The sequence below is a fragment of the Mesoplodon mirus genome (genome assembly GCF_964341445.2).
Source record: "Mesoplodon mirus genome assembly, chromosome: 8".
NCBI lineage: Eukaryota > Metazoa > Chordata > Mammalia > Artiodactyla > Ziphiidae > Mesoplodon > Mesoplodon mirus.
Window position 1 is genome coordinate 74,977,550 of NC_138984.1, and position 17,404 is coordinate 74,994,953.

At 39.3% G+C, this 17,404-nt stretch overlaps 1 protein-coding gene across 19 annotated transcripts in view; it reads right to left on the minus strand.

Moving 5' to 3' along the window:
- Positions 1-17,404, minus strand: part of BAZ2B (bromodomain adjacent to zinc finger domain 2B) — a 375,589-nt gene that overhangs the window by 31,041 nt on the left and 327,144 nt on the right. For all 19 annotated transcript variants that reach the window (XM_082629864.1, XM_082629859.1, XM_082629860.1 and 16 more), the window contains 2 exons: positions 10,928-10,990; positions 9,556-9,700 (listed from right to left, as the gene is read on the minus strand). In XM_082629864.1, the coding sequence (XP_082485990.1) occupies positions 9,556-9,700; positions 10,928-10,990 (208 nt within the window). The remainder of the gene's footprint in view (positions 1-9,555; positions 9,701-10,927; positions 10,991-17,404) is intronic.

Below are 17,404 nucleotides of genomic sequence, written 5' to 3' on the forward strand. Positions count from 1 at the left end.
ATGTACAATATTATATAAGTTACAGGTATATAATGTAGTGATTCACAATTTTTAAAGGTTATACTCCATTTACAGTTATTTTAAAATATTGGCTATATTCCCTGTGTTGTACAATACATCCTTGTGTCTTATTTTACCCATTCACTTTAGAATATCATCCTACATATTTCCATCACAGAATTTATCATTATAAACAATAACCTAATTATTTGTTTATTTTCTACTCCACTCCCACCCACACACTAGAATTTAAATCAGCAAGCTTTTAAAAGCAGAGCAATGTTTCTCTTGCTTATTATTGGATCCCAAATGCCTAACATGGTGGCTGCTATAAAATAGAAGCTCAATAAATATTTCTTGAATGATGAAATAAAAGGATGAATTTGATATTTTCACTAAATACCTTAGACAGTTTTCCATGCTAAAACATATAACCGTACTTCATTATTTTCAATCAGCTGAATAATATTCTATTTTATGGATACATCATAACTTAACCAATCCTCTACTAATGTTTGAAATCGCTTTCACATGCTTCTCTTGAAATTAGTTTCTACCCCAAAAATTAAAATCCTATACTTCAGACTTATGCTTCTGGACAGTATGGAATAACAGGGACTAGATTTACACTCTTGCATGAAACAACCAAAAAAGAGGCAAAATATATGAAACAACAGTTTGCAAAAAACTGGACTTCAGGCAACAAAAAAAGAAAACAAACACAGACCTATGATTGCCCCAGCTTATTGCTTTGGGTTGATTTCCAGGCTACAGCATAGGGAGGAAGAACCCAGGTGGAGCCTGGCAGACTCCCTGAGATGAGGAGATGGAACTGAGAGTCCAGGGAGATCAAAGTAGCTACAGTGCCCAGGAGAGAGTACTAGAGAGGAGAGCACTGCATGGAGAGAGAACTCCAGAGATCCACAGTATTCAGCTGAATAATGAGCAGTGTGTACATGTGAGGAACCTACCTGAGACCAGGAAAGAACCACCTGAAAGGATTAGAGGTGACAGTGCCAGGTGCTCATACAGGCTGGGTATCTGGTACCTGTTCCTACCAACCAGATTGGGAAACCTCAAGATTCACGGCCATCAGGTGGAGTACTCAGAAGGATCTCGCTTTACTAGTTAGGGCATAATCCATACTAGACTGAGCACTGTTTTAGTTCTGCCTAAGAAATTTTAAAAGAAAGATCTGAAAGGATCAAACTTTTCCCAAGTAACTTAACTGTGTTTCAGCTAAACAAATCTCAAAAATATTTATAGAAATTCAAAAATATCCAGCACCAAACAAGGTAAAATTCACAATGTCTCGCATTCAACCAAAATTAAAAGACATACATGAATGATACATAATTAGAGAACTCAATCAATGAAAACTAACCTCAAACTGACAAGACAGTAGCATGAGCAGACAAGGTCATTAAATTTGAAAAAATAATGGCCGAAAAATTGCCAAATTTGATGAAAATTATAAACTACAGATCCAAAAAACTCAACTCCAAGCAAAAGAAACATGAAGATACATAACTACACCAAGACATACCATGATCTAATTGCTCAAAACCAATAATAGAGAAAATCTTAAAAACAGCCAGAAAAAAATATTGTGCCTCATACGATCTTTATGCACTTCTGCACATTTGCCCTTAGAAGACCACCTACTTCATCACCTCCAATTAGGCACACATGAAAAGAGTCACAAATATTCTCTTCAAGTACCCATGCTCACAAATTTCCTTAACTTTACACAAATTATTGGCTAGTAAGGAAATATTAATATTTGTGCTTGATTTGTTCTGAGAACTAATATCTCAAAAACCACTGTCATATATCCAAAAACAAACAGACCAACCAACCAACAGACAAGTTTTTTACTGGTTTGAGACTAGTTGATGATTTCCCATTTGCACCTAGGAAAGTGAGCTGATGATACATTTCAATAGCCTATTCATGGTTGTCTTTAACTTTTATATTCAAATTGCTTAATTATAAACAACTAAACCTCTAATAGAAGTGTAAAATTATTTTAAAAATTTGAAAACTATACAGGATATTTAGTAAAACGATTTTTAAAATAGTTATCTATCTCCTATTTCACACAATCCTCTGTTCTTTCCAGCCCTTACTTCTTTGACATGTATCAATGAGTATTAAAAAAAAGTCTTCAACGCAGACGTAGAGAATGGACTTGGACATGGGGAGTGGGAAGGGTAAGCTGGGACGAAGTGAGAGAGTGGCATGGACATATATACACTACCAAATGTAAAACAGATAGCTAGTGGGAAGCAGCAGCATAGCACAGGGAGATCAGCTCGGTGCTTTGTATCCACCTAGAGGGGTGGGATAGGGAGGGAGGGAGGGAGACGCAAGAAGGAGGAGATATGGGGATATATGTATATGCATAGCTGATTCACTTTGTTATAAAGCAGAAACTAACACACCATTGTAAAGCAATTATACTCCAATAGGGATGTTAAAAAAAAAGTCTTCAAAACAGAGGAAAATAAGTAAGAGAGTAAAGTAGAGGAAAATAAGTAAGAGATGAAACAGGGAGTGCCGTTCACTTGATTAATTTCCTTGGTAGTAACTGCAAGTACATAATGACAAAGAAAATACCATTTCCCAATTAAACCAATTGAAACCAATCCTAATAAGAGCAAGTTTGCTATCGGAAAAGAGACTATGTCTTCTTGAGTTTTATCAGAATCACTTTGAAACCCTTTAGTTTACCTAATAGTTGTCACTGGACCCTAGGGGTCCACGATTCTCAGTTCGAATGAAATTTTTTCCTTTGGCTCTCCTTAGTTGGGCTGAAGCAGACTAAAACTTTCAAATAGATTTTACTAAAATCTAAGTGAAACACAGACAAAGAACACAAGAAATGTAGAAACATTGGCATTTAGAATACAGGTCTCTGTTCAGTGGCTTCCTCCCAGGGTTCAAAGGCTCTCACCCATTCAGTATAGCCTAACCTCAGGAGTACTTTCACAGCTCCTTAACAGACTTCATGTTGTCAGTACTACCACAACTGAGCTCCTAGGAGACATCTTGCTATTACTGTGTAGAAGACTCAAGGAAGCAGTTTCTTATCGTTGTCTATCTAGGATTGTTCCTTCCCAGTCTGATCCAGGAATTTTTTAAAAAGATGCCTTCATCCTTCAGGTAAGATTCCTCCACACATCCTAACAGGAATTAGTTTCTATACTTATAGACCTAATGCTGTAAACATATCCTAATACAAAATGGAAGGGTAATATTCACATCACAGTACAAAAAACTTGTTTCATTTTCCTTCCAATACTGAAGGAATTATCCACAATCCAATATACCCCAAACAGAACAGTGAATTGAAGGGCAACAAGTCCTTGGTTTTGGCTGAGTGGCCATGGGGCTTTCTTCCTTCCCACTTTCCTAGGGGCCAACAGAAGGATAGCAGAGCCTTTAGCCAGCTAATGTCAACACTGTTCTCAGGATCCTTGGTGTGTAGACTTTGATTCTTGGTATGCATACCCGCAAGCACTGTTCCTAGACCCAAATGTCCCTTGATATGTTTACTGTTACTTAGAGAAACTCAGTGCTTCTTACCCTTTCTTACACTAACCCATAAATAGAGAGCAAGGTATGGGGTATAGTGCTTTGTCTCTTGGAGTGTTCTTGTCACACATCCAAGTCCTATGGAACCGTTATGGGAGCTGGGAGATCCTATGTACTGTAACTTCTCTGCCTATAAGTTGCCTTGAGCTGGGAGATCCTATGTACTGTAACTTCTCTGCCTATAAGTTGCCTTGAGCTGGGAGATCCTATGTACTGTAACTTCTCTGCCTATAAGTTGCCTTGAGCTGGGAGATCCTATGTACTGTAACTTCTCTGCCTATAAGTTGCCTTGAGCTGGGAGATCCTATGTACTGTAACTTCTCTGCCTATAAGTTGCCTTGAGCTGGGAGATCCTATGTACTGTAACTTCTCTGCCTATTAGTTGCCTTGAGCTGGGAGATCCTATGTACTGTAACTTCTCTGCCTATTAGTTGCCTTGAGCTGGGAGATCCTATGTACTGTAACTTCTCTGCCTATAAGTTGCCTTGAGCTGGGAGATCCTATGTACTGTAACTTCTCTGCCTATAAGTTGCCTTGAGCTGGGAGATCCTATGTACTGTAACTTCTCTGCCTATAAGTTGCCTTGAGCTGGGAGATCCTATGTACTGTAACTTCTCTGCCTATAAGTTGCCTTGAGCTGGGAGATCCTATGTACTGTAACTTCTCTGCCTATAAGTTGCCTTGAGCTGGGAGATCCTATGTACTGTAACTTCTCTGCCTATAAGTTGCCTTGAGCTGGGAGATCCTATGTACTGTAACTTCTCTGCCTATAAGTTGCCTTGAGCTGGGAGATCCTATGTACTGTAACTTCTCTGCCTATAAGTTGCCTTGAGCTGGGAGATCCTATGTACTGTAACTTCTCTGCCTATAAGTTGCCTTGAGCTGGGAGATCCTATGTACTGTAACTTCTCTGCCTATAAGTTGCCTTGAGCTGGGAGATCCTATGTACTGTAACTTCTCTGCCTATAAGTTGCCTTGAGCTGGGAGATCCTATGTACTGTAACTTCTCTGCCTATAAGTTGCCTTGAGCTGGGAGATCCTATGTACTGTAACTTCTCTGCCTATTAGTTACCTTCACTAATAAATTATGCTGTTATTAGCACTATGTATGTCATTAGTGATTTTTGTGACCATGCATCTTGTACAACAACTGGTGACCAACAAAATCCCGATGTCATGGATTTCTGGAAGGGGCGCACCCAGGGGTGGAAGAATTCCTTCTTGGGGTCAGTGGTAATTCACTTGGTAGAGTTAGAATGGTCTTAGTAGCAATGCCTGAAGATGGCAGAAGCCATAAAAGTGGTATACTAAAGAGGATGACTAGCGGTGATAAGCTGACTTGAAATCTAGTTCTGTCTCTCTTCCTTACCAGCTTAGAGATTTTCATGAGCCCTAAGGGGGGGATGGTAAACTAAAAAGGGTGACGGCAGCCCCTTTAGAAGGGAAAGTGGGGCAAACTCCCACTAATACATGAGGCAACTGGCCCCTGTGTATGTGAAAAGCCAGTTATTGTGAGGCATGCCCTAAAGGAATCTGAGTGGACACAACAGCGGGAGGAAATCCAGCAGTGTACAGAGTGAGAACTAGGTTCTCAACAGGTCTACTACCATACGCACTTGGAAGGATCCTTAGAGGTTTGGCTTGTTTGTTTGCATGATGGAGGGACAGCAGTGATATTAAATGAAGCTGAGAAAGGGGAACACATGCCCCTGTTATAGAATGAGCAGTCTGGGTTGACTAATAATGCTGAGATAGGCGCTGCCACCCTGTTTCCAAACTGAATGTTTGGTAGTGTTGGTAAAATATAGCCCCATGATTTTCCTGACCCTTGAATGTGAGTGGGACTAGATCTGCAGAGGATGTAGCTGTTCTGAGACCCTGGCTGTGTTAGCATGATTATAAGAAAACCCAGGGCTTGAGAGGGGAAGGCCTGACAACACGTTCTTGGTGCAAAGTATGTTGAATCATCAAATCAGAACAGGTCCACCTGAGTGGATGACTGCTTTGACTTTACTCCATCATGTGTGAAGCACTGATAGAAATGAAATAGTTCTTTTAGGTCACACATGCCCCATCTCAGGGGAGGAAATGGAAAGAGGGAGCTTAGTAAGTGGTACAGGTTTCCGTACAAAAGAAAAAGAAAAAAGGAACAAAGGAAGGAGAAGATAAAAAGAAAAAAGAATCAAAGACAGGCTAGACTTCTGGCAGAGGCTCCCGCACACCACTAAGTGTGGTATTGCTCATAAGCAGAAGGATTAATACGACAGAAGTTGATGGCTGCGTAATCCTGAAGTGTTGGAATGTGGTCCTATTCAGAAACTTGAAAGACCTACTGAGACCGTGAAAAAGATTCCTGTGAGGTAAGACACAATATTGAATGGTTCACATGCTATACTGAAGAGTTGTTAGAAGAGTGGGAGACACCAGAAGATTAGGTGGAGAAGGTCCCTGGTAAGGAATCTCCTTCAGGGATTAGAGCTATTAAGCCTCACTCCCACAAACCATCTGGTAAGATCTCATGGCCTCTACACTCCTCAGAAAAGGACTCAGAGAATAGAACTGAGGGAAATACCCTACATTAACTTGACTCTCTTGAAATGGGATTACATCAGCTCCACCTTATGAGTTTGACTCAACTCCTGAAGCCAGGCTTCTTTGTTCCCTGACCTAAGCTCTTTCAAACTTAAGGAGGACCAGGGCTGGGCTCAGTCCCCAGGGTCTCCTCCAAGGGATCACTAACCATACTCCTCAGTTCATTATGCTGGAAAGGAGAAAAGCCTCAAACGTTTATGGGCTTGCTAGACATGAAGAACCAAGTATCTATTGTTCCAGAATGCAACAGAGCCATGGCAAGCACATTTCCCTACTGGGGTTGGGATTCTGTGTTCACTGTGGCTGGAAGACCAGAATCACAATCACTGCAAAAGCTTTTGCATGAACTCCTTCCTTCCTCGGGTTGCATACCTGGCATGGACAGACTGGGGTATTTAAGTCCTGCACAAGTATGCCCACATATCAGCTGGACTTATTTTTTGTGACCTCTACTGGTAGCTTCTATACCTGTTGGTCAGGTATGTTGCCAAAACCCAGCTATACTTACAAGGCCAGGCTGTGCAACAGTGTTGCATACCTGGAGGGGAAAGGTTGCATTTCTTCTTCTTTTTTTTTTAAAAATAAATTTATTTATTTATCTTTGGCTGTGTTGGGTCTTCGTTGCTGCGCATGGGCTTTGTCTGGTTGTGGTGAGCAGGGGCTACTCTTCACTGTGGTAAGCGGGCTTCTCATTGCAGTGGCTTCCCTTGTTGCGGAGCACGGGTTCTAGGCACGCGGGCTGCAGTAGTTGTGGCACGTGGGCTCTAGAGCGCAGGCTCAGTAGCTGTGGCGCACGGGCTTAGTTGCTCCACGGCACGTGGGATCTTCCCGGACCAGGGCTCGAACCCGTGTCCCCTGCATTGGCAGGCGGATTCTTAACCACTGTGCCACCAGGGAAGCCCGAGATCGCATTTCTTAAACAAGCAGAGATTCAGGTAGGGGTCCTGAGCAACCTCATTTCACAATTTAACAACCCTGTTTAGTCAACTTTATTTGATAGTAGTGCTACAAGTATCTGTGACTAAGTCTCTGACAAAGAGACTCTGATGACATTTGTTAGCTTTTGGATATCTGATTTCCTTTAGCCACTGAATAATATACACCTTTTCTGGATATGGAGTTACTGTGTCCCTTGTGTGTGCAGACAATACACATACTATTAAGACTGAAATGTATTTGTTATATATTGGAGTTTCCAAAAATTATACAATCAAACAATTGGGATTTTTTTCACAGCTGCTGCCATTTAACAATGGGCTTACTAATATGGTATTGGGTGGCTGATTCATGCTCCCCCTTACCCACAGGCAGCAGAGAATGCAGAAATAGCATTCTAAAAGATAGCTCCAATTGTAACCAGGCATGTTGACTGTTTTCATTGTTGCCATTGGACTAAATCTCAGAAGCTTGAATGATGGCAGCATGATTACACGGAGAAGCTCAGAATGGTGTGATTCTGAGGCTTCATTTCAATGCTCCTGTAAGTATTAAGTGCATATATTTAAAATTTTCACTTATCACAGGGAAATTTAAAATTGATTAACAAAAAATCATCTTTTTCAAAATTTCAAAGGATGTGGAAATTTGTGAAGTATAATATTTTACTTCTTTTTTTAAAAAAATTTATTTATTTATTTTTGGCCGCATTGGGTCTTTGTTGCTGTGCACGGGCTTTCTCTAGCTGTGGCAAGCAGGGCCTACTCTTCGTTTTGGTGCGCAGCCTTCTCACTGTGGTGGCTTCCCTTGTTGCGGAGCAAAGGCTCTAGGAGTGCAGGCTTCAGTAGTTGTGGCATGCAGGCTCAGTAGTTGTGGCGCACGGGCTTAGTTGCTCCGCAGCATGTGGGATCTTCCTGGACCAGGGCTGGAACCTATGTCCCCTGCATTGGCAGGTGGATTCTCAACCACTGCGCCAGCAGTGAAGTCCAATATTTTACTTCTTAAATGCCCTTTTTCCTCCTCTAATTGTGCCACCTCCGACTATGTTATCTACTATTAATGAAATTTTGTACACATTCTTTTGGGTGTACTGATAAATTAATATGCAAGTCATTTTGGGGGGGTCTATATACTAGCTACACATTTTCTATGCAGTAAACATGGTTTATATATAAATTGTAAATTTATCCAACTAATTTGTTGAAATAATTCCAATGAATTGGAACTGCTAGAACTAAGGATATCTAAAATTTTATAGTTTTGAGTCCAAACTAGAGTTTGCCCTACTATATAGATGGGACCTCATCAATCTTGTCCCCCAGTGTTTATGTGGGTATGTTTCCTAAAACTGTACAAATGTTAAATTTTTAATCTTTGGTAATATGATATTTCAAAGAAATTGCTTTTCTTCTGTTATTGTTCAGCTCAGTCATCTTCATATATGCTTAATCCTTACTAGTCACTTGTGTTATTTCATTATCTTCTGGTTTGTTTTGTTTTAATTTCCCTTGGTTTATTAATGTCTTTGTTACTGGTTTCTAAGAACTCATTTATGACTAAGGATGTTAACTATCTGTCATGCAATGCAAATGAAATATCAATATTATATTTTATTGCCATCAATTTACTATGGTGTTTTGTATTTTGGTTGTGTATTAAAATATAATCACGTTGTGTTTAAAAAAAATAAAAAAATAAAAGATAGCTGCACCAACCCCTTATACCCTGAAACCTGTAAGCACTGACATAACACTTTTGGCCCCATCAGAATTTAAACATTTGGAAATGTCCAGGTACAGAGTTCTAAAAAGTTCAATTCAGATGGTTTATTGAGCATGTATATGCATTATGTTACGTGCTAGTTAATGTAACAGGAATGGAGCCAGCGAAAAAATAGTCCAAAGGTAGACTGTAGAATTGTGTGGTAATACAGAACTGAAGAAAGGAAGAAGTTTAATGGAGGAGGAGGTGATCACAAATTTCAAACATGAACAAGATTTCAAGATGAATGAGGATTATAATAAGGGTCTTAGATTGAAGCAAGTTACCTCCAGGGATACTGTTGGGATGGATGCTTGTTGGGAAGGTTAAAGAATAAAACCACATGTTGGAAAACTTGAAAATGGGAAGGAAGAGAAATGGAGGAGTAGTTATAAAGGATAATACAGGTGAAGACCTTTGTCTGCTAAAGAAAAAGAATAGTTCATGGCTGATGTCAGTAAGAGTGGCAGAAGAAAAATCATGGAGAGAGAAGGAATATTTATCAGAGCAAGGGGCATTATGAGTTCAAAAGGAATGGGAATCAAGGTTTTACAATGTTTATCCATAAAGCAGATTTGATTCTGGAAGCACAAAATATATTGAAGGAGTAACAGGGTTTTTAAAAATATGGTTCCTTATATTACTTTGTAACAGATTAACAGTTCCTACCTTCACCACTCTCCATGCCTTCTACAAAAATCCCCCCACATTGGGGAAGAATCCAGTACCGGCGTCTGTAACGATCCTGGCCAAACATCATCGAACGTAAAGAGTGAGAAGCGTCAAAGAGCTTCCTTCTGTACTGACTTTGTTGCTGTTAAAAAATGATGCATATAATTAAGCTATGGATGTTAAGTGCTTTAAAAATTAATACATAAGCGACTTTACACTTATTATGCCTTTAGAGCAGATAAATTTCACTACTGGAAAAAGACAGCAAAAGAGTTAAATATTACAAGCCTGACTTCAATTTTAGTTACACTTATAAATATAGAAATTACTTTGAGGGTAGATGGAATATTTTTGTTGCCGTGGATTAAAGAGTTAAGTTTATTTTATCAAGTATAGTATAGTAAAGCATGTCTTATACTTAATAATAAACACTGTGACCAGGTATTTCATTAAGCCAAAGCAAATTGGCTTAATTCTATTGATTACAATATGTAACAAATAACACTCACATATGTAATCGACCAGACCTCTATTTGCCTATTTTTATACTCATGTTGTAAACCTAGGTAACATATGACTAAATTTTGGGATAAATTTGTGATGAATCTAACATGGCTATAGTATACAGGTATCTCATAATATCAATTTCATAATACTTTTAAAAACTCATTTTTTAAAACAAAAAATTCATCTAAAACTTCACTAATCCTACTGAAATTCAATTTTTAATGAGAAGTTCATAAACATTTATAGTTTACAAATCCAGTGCAAATAAAATCCACAAATATACTAATATAAAATAAAACATGAGCTGCCAAAACTATTATCATAAAATTCAACTGAATTTTTAAAGTAATTAATTCCAAGAAATAAAACCATGCATTTATTGGTATTTTATACTTAAAGAAGAGCTGAAGTACAGAGGCCCTGGTGAAATTCAGTACCATGTCTTAAGAGGCAGGTTTTTAATCTTGGCATTAAACTTTTTTTTTGCGGTACGCGGGCCTCTCACTGTCGTGGCCCCTCCCGTTGTGGAGCACAGGCTCCGGACGCGCAAGCTGAGCGGCCATGGCTCACGGGCCCAGCCGCTCCGCGGCATGTGGGATCTTCCCGGACCGGGGCACGAACCTGTGTCCCCTGCATCGGCAGGCGGACTCTCAACCACTGCGCCACCAGGGAAGCCCAGCATTAAACTTTAAAGGTTTAATTGTGAGAATGTTTCTAAAGCGCCTCATTTTAATTAGTTACAAAAAGCTTGTTTTTATTTAGCAACCAGAAAAACTAATCCCATACAAGGTGGATTTTTGAAATGCTGCAAAAAAAAAAAAAAAAAAAAAAAGATATAAACTGTAATCTGAAAAGTGCTTACTTTACTCAGTTTTTCAATCTGTTTTTCTAGCTCTTCAACACTTGCTGCTTGGTCACCTTCATCCTATACATAACAAAATACAGTATCATTTCCTGTTTTTAAGATTTATTTACTCAGTCAATCAGCAAATATTTAATGAAAGCCTCCTATATACAAAGTACTAGGATAGGCACCATGGAAATGAGAATATCAATATCAGTTCTTGCTCTCGATAAAGCATTAATCTGGTAGGGAGACACATAAAACATTACACTAATAAATAAAAACTGCCAAACAGCAGAAAGCTATAAGGACCTCAAGAGAGGTAGAGATTAACAGTCATGGAGCTCAGGGAAGGGTGAGATTACTTCTAGTGGGAACCTATACCAAGAGAGGCTATATGGAAGAAGTTATGTTTTAATTAGCTACTGAAGAATTGTTAGGATTTGATTGATCAGAGAAAAGAGGACAGGGCATTTCAGAAAGAGTTTGACCTGAAGAGGTAAGGTGGGGAGATGAGGCACAGATGAGTTTAGGGCTAAATTATCTAGAGCTGTAAGTGCTTGGCAATGGACAGTAATATGATCCTTTGAGGGAGATTAAATATCAGAACTATGCTTTACAAAGATTAATATGGTAATAGTTGTAAGATGGCCTGGAGCAGGGAAAGGACTACAGTTGGCAAATCTAGTTAGCAAATTGTTGCAATGATTCAAGAGGAAAAGAGGATGTGGGTCGTACTAGGATAAAAGAAATAGAAAAGGAAATGGATATAAGAGATAGTACATAGTCAGAACTGTTAAGTCCTGGCAGCTCACAGATACGAGGCAGAAATGGGTGAGGGAGATGAAGGAAGGAGTAAATTATGATATTAAGGGTTTAAATCTGGGAGACTGCAAAAATATTGGTATCATTAACTGAGAGTCGTTTTAGAGCAAAAAAGGGTAAATGATATTTTGAACACATTTAGCTTTTAGAAGAAAAATAATCCCTACTATATAGAGTACTGATTTCATAAATAGAAATCTTGTGATTATATAAAATTTTTCATTCTACAAAATGAATATAGGAAAGCTACACCCAAAGTATATGTTTTCGAGGGAAAGCATGACGCAATATAAAGTATATGTGCTTCTCTGGACCTCAGCTGCACGACTTCATATAGGCAAATTATTTAACTCCTCTAAAACTGTTTCCTAATCTGTAAATTGGTGATAACATTATCTTGTGATAACATTATCTGTAACCTGGGATTTTTGTGAGTACTAAATAAGAACAGATCTGAAAGCAACTAGCAGAGTTCCTGGTACCTAATATATAAATAAGGTTACTTTCCTTCTTTCTGAAAGCTGTCCATAAATTAGAAAAATGTAGGTACATCTCAGGTTTAAAAAACATAAGCAATTGTTTTTGATGTTCACTTACTATAAGCTTTTTTTTTTTTTTTTTTTTTTTTTTAGTATGCGGGCCTCTCACTGTTGTGGCCTCTCCTGTTGCGGAGCACAGGCTCCGGACGCTCAGGCTCCGCAGCCATGGCTCACGGGCCCAGCCGCTCCGCAGCATGTGGCATCTTCCCGGACCGGGGCACGAACCCGTGTTCCCTGCATCGGCAGGCGGACTCTCAACCACTGCACCACCAGGGAAGCCCCATAAGCTTTTTAAAAAAGCCACACTGCCACCAACCACTCTCACGAACAGATATTTCTAAACCAGTATAGTTATCTCGCCAACAGAAGGAAGTGAAAGGAAAACTTCAATAGTCTTACCATTCTCTATCTACTCTTTACCCAAATTTAGGGGACCAATTTACAAAGGCATTTAGGCATATTATTTGTGGTAATAATAACATCATTTCTATTTATTTATTTATTTAAACATCTTGATTGGAGTATAATTGCTTTACAATGGTGTGTTAGTTTCTGCTTTATAACAAAGTGAGTCAGCTATACGTATACATATACCCCCATATCTCCTCCCTCTTGAGCCTCCCTCCCACCCTCCCTATCCCACTCCTCTAGGTGGTCACAAAGCACCGAGCTGATCTCCCTGTGCTATGAGCTGCTTCCCACTAGCTATCTATTTTACACTTGGTAGTGTACATATGTCAATGCTACTCTCTCACTTCATCCCAGCTTACCCTTCCCCCTCCCCGTGTCCTCAAGTCCATTCTCTATGTCTGCGTCTTTTTTCCTGTCCAGCCCCTAGGTTCTTCAGAACCATTTTTTTTTTTTAAGATTCCATATATACATCATTTCTATTTAAAAGAGAACAGGCTCAATGACCCTTAAACCTTGACTCTTCAATTAAATAGATATTTAATAGCTATATGATTGTATAGTGACTGTTTGACCAGCAGGATGTTTGATAATTTGCTTACATAAAAATCAACTCAATCAACAAATATTTGAAATAAGACATCAAAGTAGCTATGTATCAGCCAAATTAGCTAACTATCAGTTCTAAGACTTTTCTTATGATGAAAAAGAAGTAAAATATCTACTAAAGTTTTATTTAAAGGAGCTTTGGCTAATAGTCCTTATAATTTAAGAGATATGAAGGAATTTGAAAGGCCAGAGAGAAAGGCAATAACTACAAAGCTAAGAACGCAAAATCTATCCCTGCCATGGTTTCCCAATCAGAAGAGAAGGCTGTTGTATGTGTCACTACATATCAAAGTTTAATTGTCCACATAACCTCCTCCACAGCAACTTGTGAGGTTAAAGCTCACCTAGATTTCAACACAAACCTAAGTATTAGGGAAAGAGTCCATGTGTTGAAGGAATGAAGAGTGAAGAAAAGAGGAAATCACCCTTGAGACAGAGGGCTGTGACTTAGTCTCAGGGCAGTATCTTCTAATTGAAAGGGATCACATGGGTCTCAATGGAAAGGCTCCTGCAATTAGTCCTTTAAGGAGTATAACTACTGACACTCTACCTATACTTTAATCAAGAGGCCAGACCTATTTTCAGAGGACAATCTTATCAATAAGGTTCATTAAATAGTTAACCTTTAATTTTATTAGGAAATTGATAAGTGGTTACTACTTCTTCATGATAAAGAAAAACTCTCAAATAATTTAAAGGAAATGCTAATTTGGTTTCTTAGGTCCTAAAATATTCATTATTTTCAAATGTTTTTAAACTGTTTTCTCACATTAATAACAAGATACACATTTGCCAGGATTTTGATCACTCTAATTAACTGTAATTCAACATTCATAAAAAATAAAAATGACTACTTTAAATGACATATCCGGTCTTAAAATATTAAAAATGATGTTTAAATCATTAGTACTGATTTTTAATAGTTTTTATCTCCCTTAAAGAAAAAAAAATGCATAGTTTGTTAATTCTCCATGTGAAAAAGGCCAGGTGAAACACAGAATTTCTGTAAATAAATTCCAGTTTAGTGGGATGACCACCCAGTAGAAGATACTGAAGTCCCAACACAAGGCTGTCAAATTTATGAGAGTTACACCTTAAAACAATTTATAATATTAAGTGATGAAAAGGGATGCTAATTCTATAAAAAGGTGATTAGTATTGGTAAGAAAAGTTTAATTCCTGCTATGGAAACAGCTCTACTTGCCAAATGAAGCAGATTGGTTATAAATAGTATCTTTGGGTAATTACAATTCTGATACCCAAATTATATACCCTTCACATTATTTGTCACAGCATGAAAGTATTTGATCAAGTGGTTTCAGAAATACAACATTATGAAGTAATTTCTGCGAGGAATCTCAATGTAGTCTCCTTTTCAGCCTGGTACTCTTAAAAGAAGTAAAGCTCACTCTAACGATTTTTATCATTCTGGTTTAAAATATAACATGGGGGGTGGAATTTATGAAAACATTTTGTATTTATGCTATTTTTACTTACGAGAAATTGTATAGCACATGATCTTATAAATTATATTATTATCCAGATTTAGTAAAAAATTTGATTCAGTAATTTGTCATTGGTCTTGATTAGATACTATTTTCACACATTCCATCAATAATTCACCTCTCTAAGTCTTCTTTCTTTATTTCTCCAGCAGTACTGAGTTGATACAAGAAAGGAAAAGAGTTCTTTCTAGACTTCCTTGGCTAAATACTCCTGGCATCAAGGGCAAAAGGAATAGTTGGCTGTATATTGTTTTTTGAATGCCATTCTGCAACCCTATCGATATTTCTAGCATTTTTTTCTGGTAAAAGGTAAACATCAACTTTATCTCCCTTTTATATATGTCCATTTCCACGGCTTATGGTAGTTTCCCTTACACACACACAGACACACACACACACACACACACACACACACACACCTCTGTGACCTTGCCTTCTTCCATTTAGCCTGCTCTTCAAAGCTAGTCCCTCTCTTTACCTTAATTGAATCCCCTCCAATATTTTTAGGGACCTTATACCATTAATTATTCTCTTCATCTCTTTAATCTTCAGTGCCCCTCTCTTATTTAATTGGCTCTTTCCCTTCAAACAAAAATCATCTCAAACCTTCCGCATCTGAAAAATCCTTGGTCTTTGTCCACCTCTAAGAACTACCCTTTCTTTTGAGGCATAATGCTTGAAACAGTTAAGTTTACTTTCTCACTTTCTATTGTTTTCTTTTTTTTTTTTTTTTTTTTTTGCTGTACGCGGGCCTCTCACTGCCGTGGCCCCTCCCGTTGCGGAGCACAGGCTCCGGACGCACAGGCCCAGCGGCCATGGCTCACGGGCCCAGCCGCTCCGCGGCATATGGGATCCTCCCAGACCGGGGCACGAACCCGTATCCCCTGCATCGGCAGGCGGACTCTCAACCACTGCGCCACCAGGGAGGCCCTTTTCTATTGTTTTCAATCAATCATAGCCTGGCTTGTGCTCTCACCCTTCCAACGAAACGGTGCTGGCATTGGTTACCAATGACCTCTGTGTTGCCAAATACAATGAACACTTTCAGTCCTCATCACACTAGGCCCCTGCTCCCTTAACATTGTTTATCACTCCCTCCTTTTTAAAATGTTCAAGTTTCTTGGTTTTTATTATTATGACATGTGTAGAAGAGAGTTAACATTGTAGGCCCTTGAAAGGTTGGCTTACAAAGTTGGCCCTTGGCTAGTGTCTGGGAACTTGAATTTTGGGGGGTTCCCCCACCCTGACTGATAAGAATAGCTCACTGGACCTAAACTGTGCTAACAATGTGGTTTATACTGAACACCTACTCTTCTTTTGGGAATCTGGAATTTTGGCACATGCTATGCAGAGGGTGCCTATGTGGCCAGCCCTGAATAAAAAACTCTGGGCACAGCGTTTCTAATGAGCTTCCTTAGAACACACCATTTCACAGATTGTCGCAATTCATTGCTGGGAGAATTAGGCCCATCCTGTGTGACTCCACTGGGAAAAGACTCTTGAAAGCTGGGCCTGGTTTCCTCTGGACTTTGGCCCATATGCCTTTTCTCTTTGCTGGTTTTGCTTTGTCTCCTTTTGCTGTAATAACCCATAGCCATGGCATGGCTAGATGCTGAGTTCTGTGAGTCATCCTAGTGAATCACTCTGACTCTGGAGGTGGTCTTGGTATTGGAAATCCCTGACCCACTATAGAAATTTTCTACCTCTTTGTTCCTTCTTCAACAAGAAGCCTTGTGGGCTCTTCTTAAATATTGACATTCCCTGGGGTTCCAACCTCAGTCCACTACTCTAATTAATAAACCAATCCCCCTGTGCAAACTTATCCAAGTCATTATTTTAAACTATTGTCTATGTGCTAATAACTTCCAGATCTACACTTTCAAGACTGAACTCTTCTCCAGACTTTAGATTCTTTTTTTTTTTTTTTTTTTTGCCGTACGCGGGCCTCTCACTGTTGTGGCCCCTCCCGTTGCGGAGCACAGGCTCCGGACGTGCAGGCTCAGCGGCCATGGTTCACGGGCCCAGCTGCTCCGCGGCATGTGAGATCTTCCCAGACCGGGGCACGAACCCATGTCCCCTGCATCGGCAGGCGGACTCTCAACCACTGTGCCACCAGGGAAGCCCCCAGACTTTAGATTCTTAAATCCAACTGACTGCTGAGCTTCTGAACAGGCACCTCAAACTCAACATGTCCAAAATAAACCTACCATCATTTCCTGTCTTCAGTTATCTGTTCCATATTCCCCTCCTCCCCGTCATCTATTTCCTCTGCTCCTTCTGATTTCTCTGTCTCAGTTAATGGCAACAATAGCAGAGCAAGCAGTCCCCAAGCCAGACAGCTGGAATCAGTCCTACCTCTCCCTCCATCAACCTACACAGTCCATCTTCAGATACTACTCATTTTCCTCCTAAATATTTGTTGAATCCTTTCCTTCCTTTAGTCCAGTTTCAGACCCCTCACAATTCACCTAAACTACTGCAATATCTCCTGACTGATCTTCCTACCTCTGATCTTGCTCTATTCAAATCTATTTCTATCTTCCACAGAGCTGCCATAGTGAGCCAATGAAAAAATCAAGTCTGACCATGTCATTCCCTCACTTATAAAC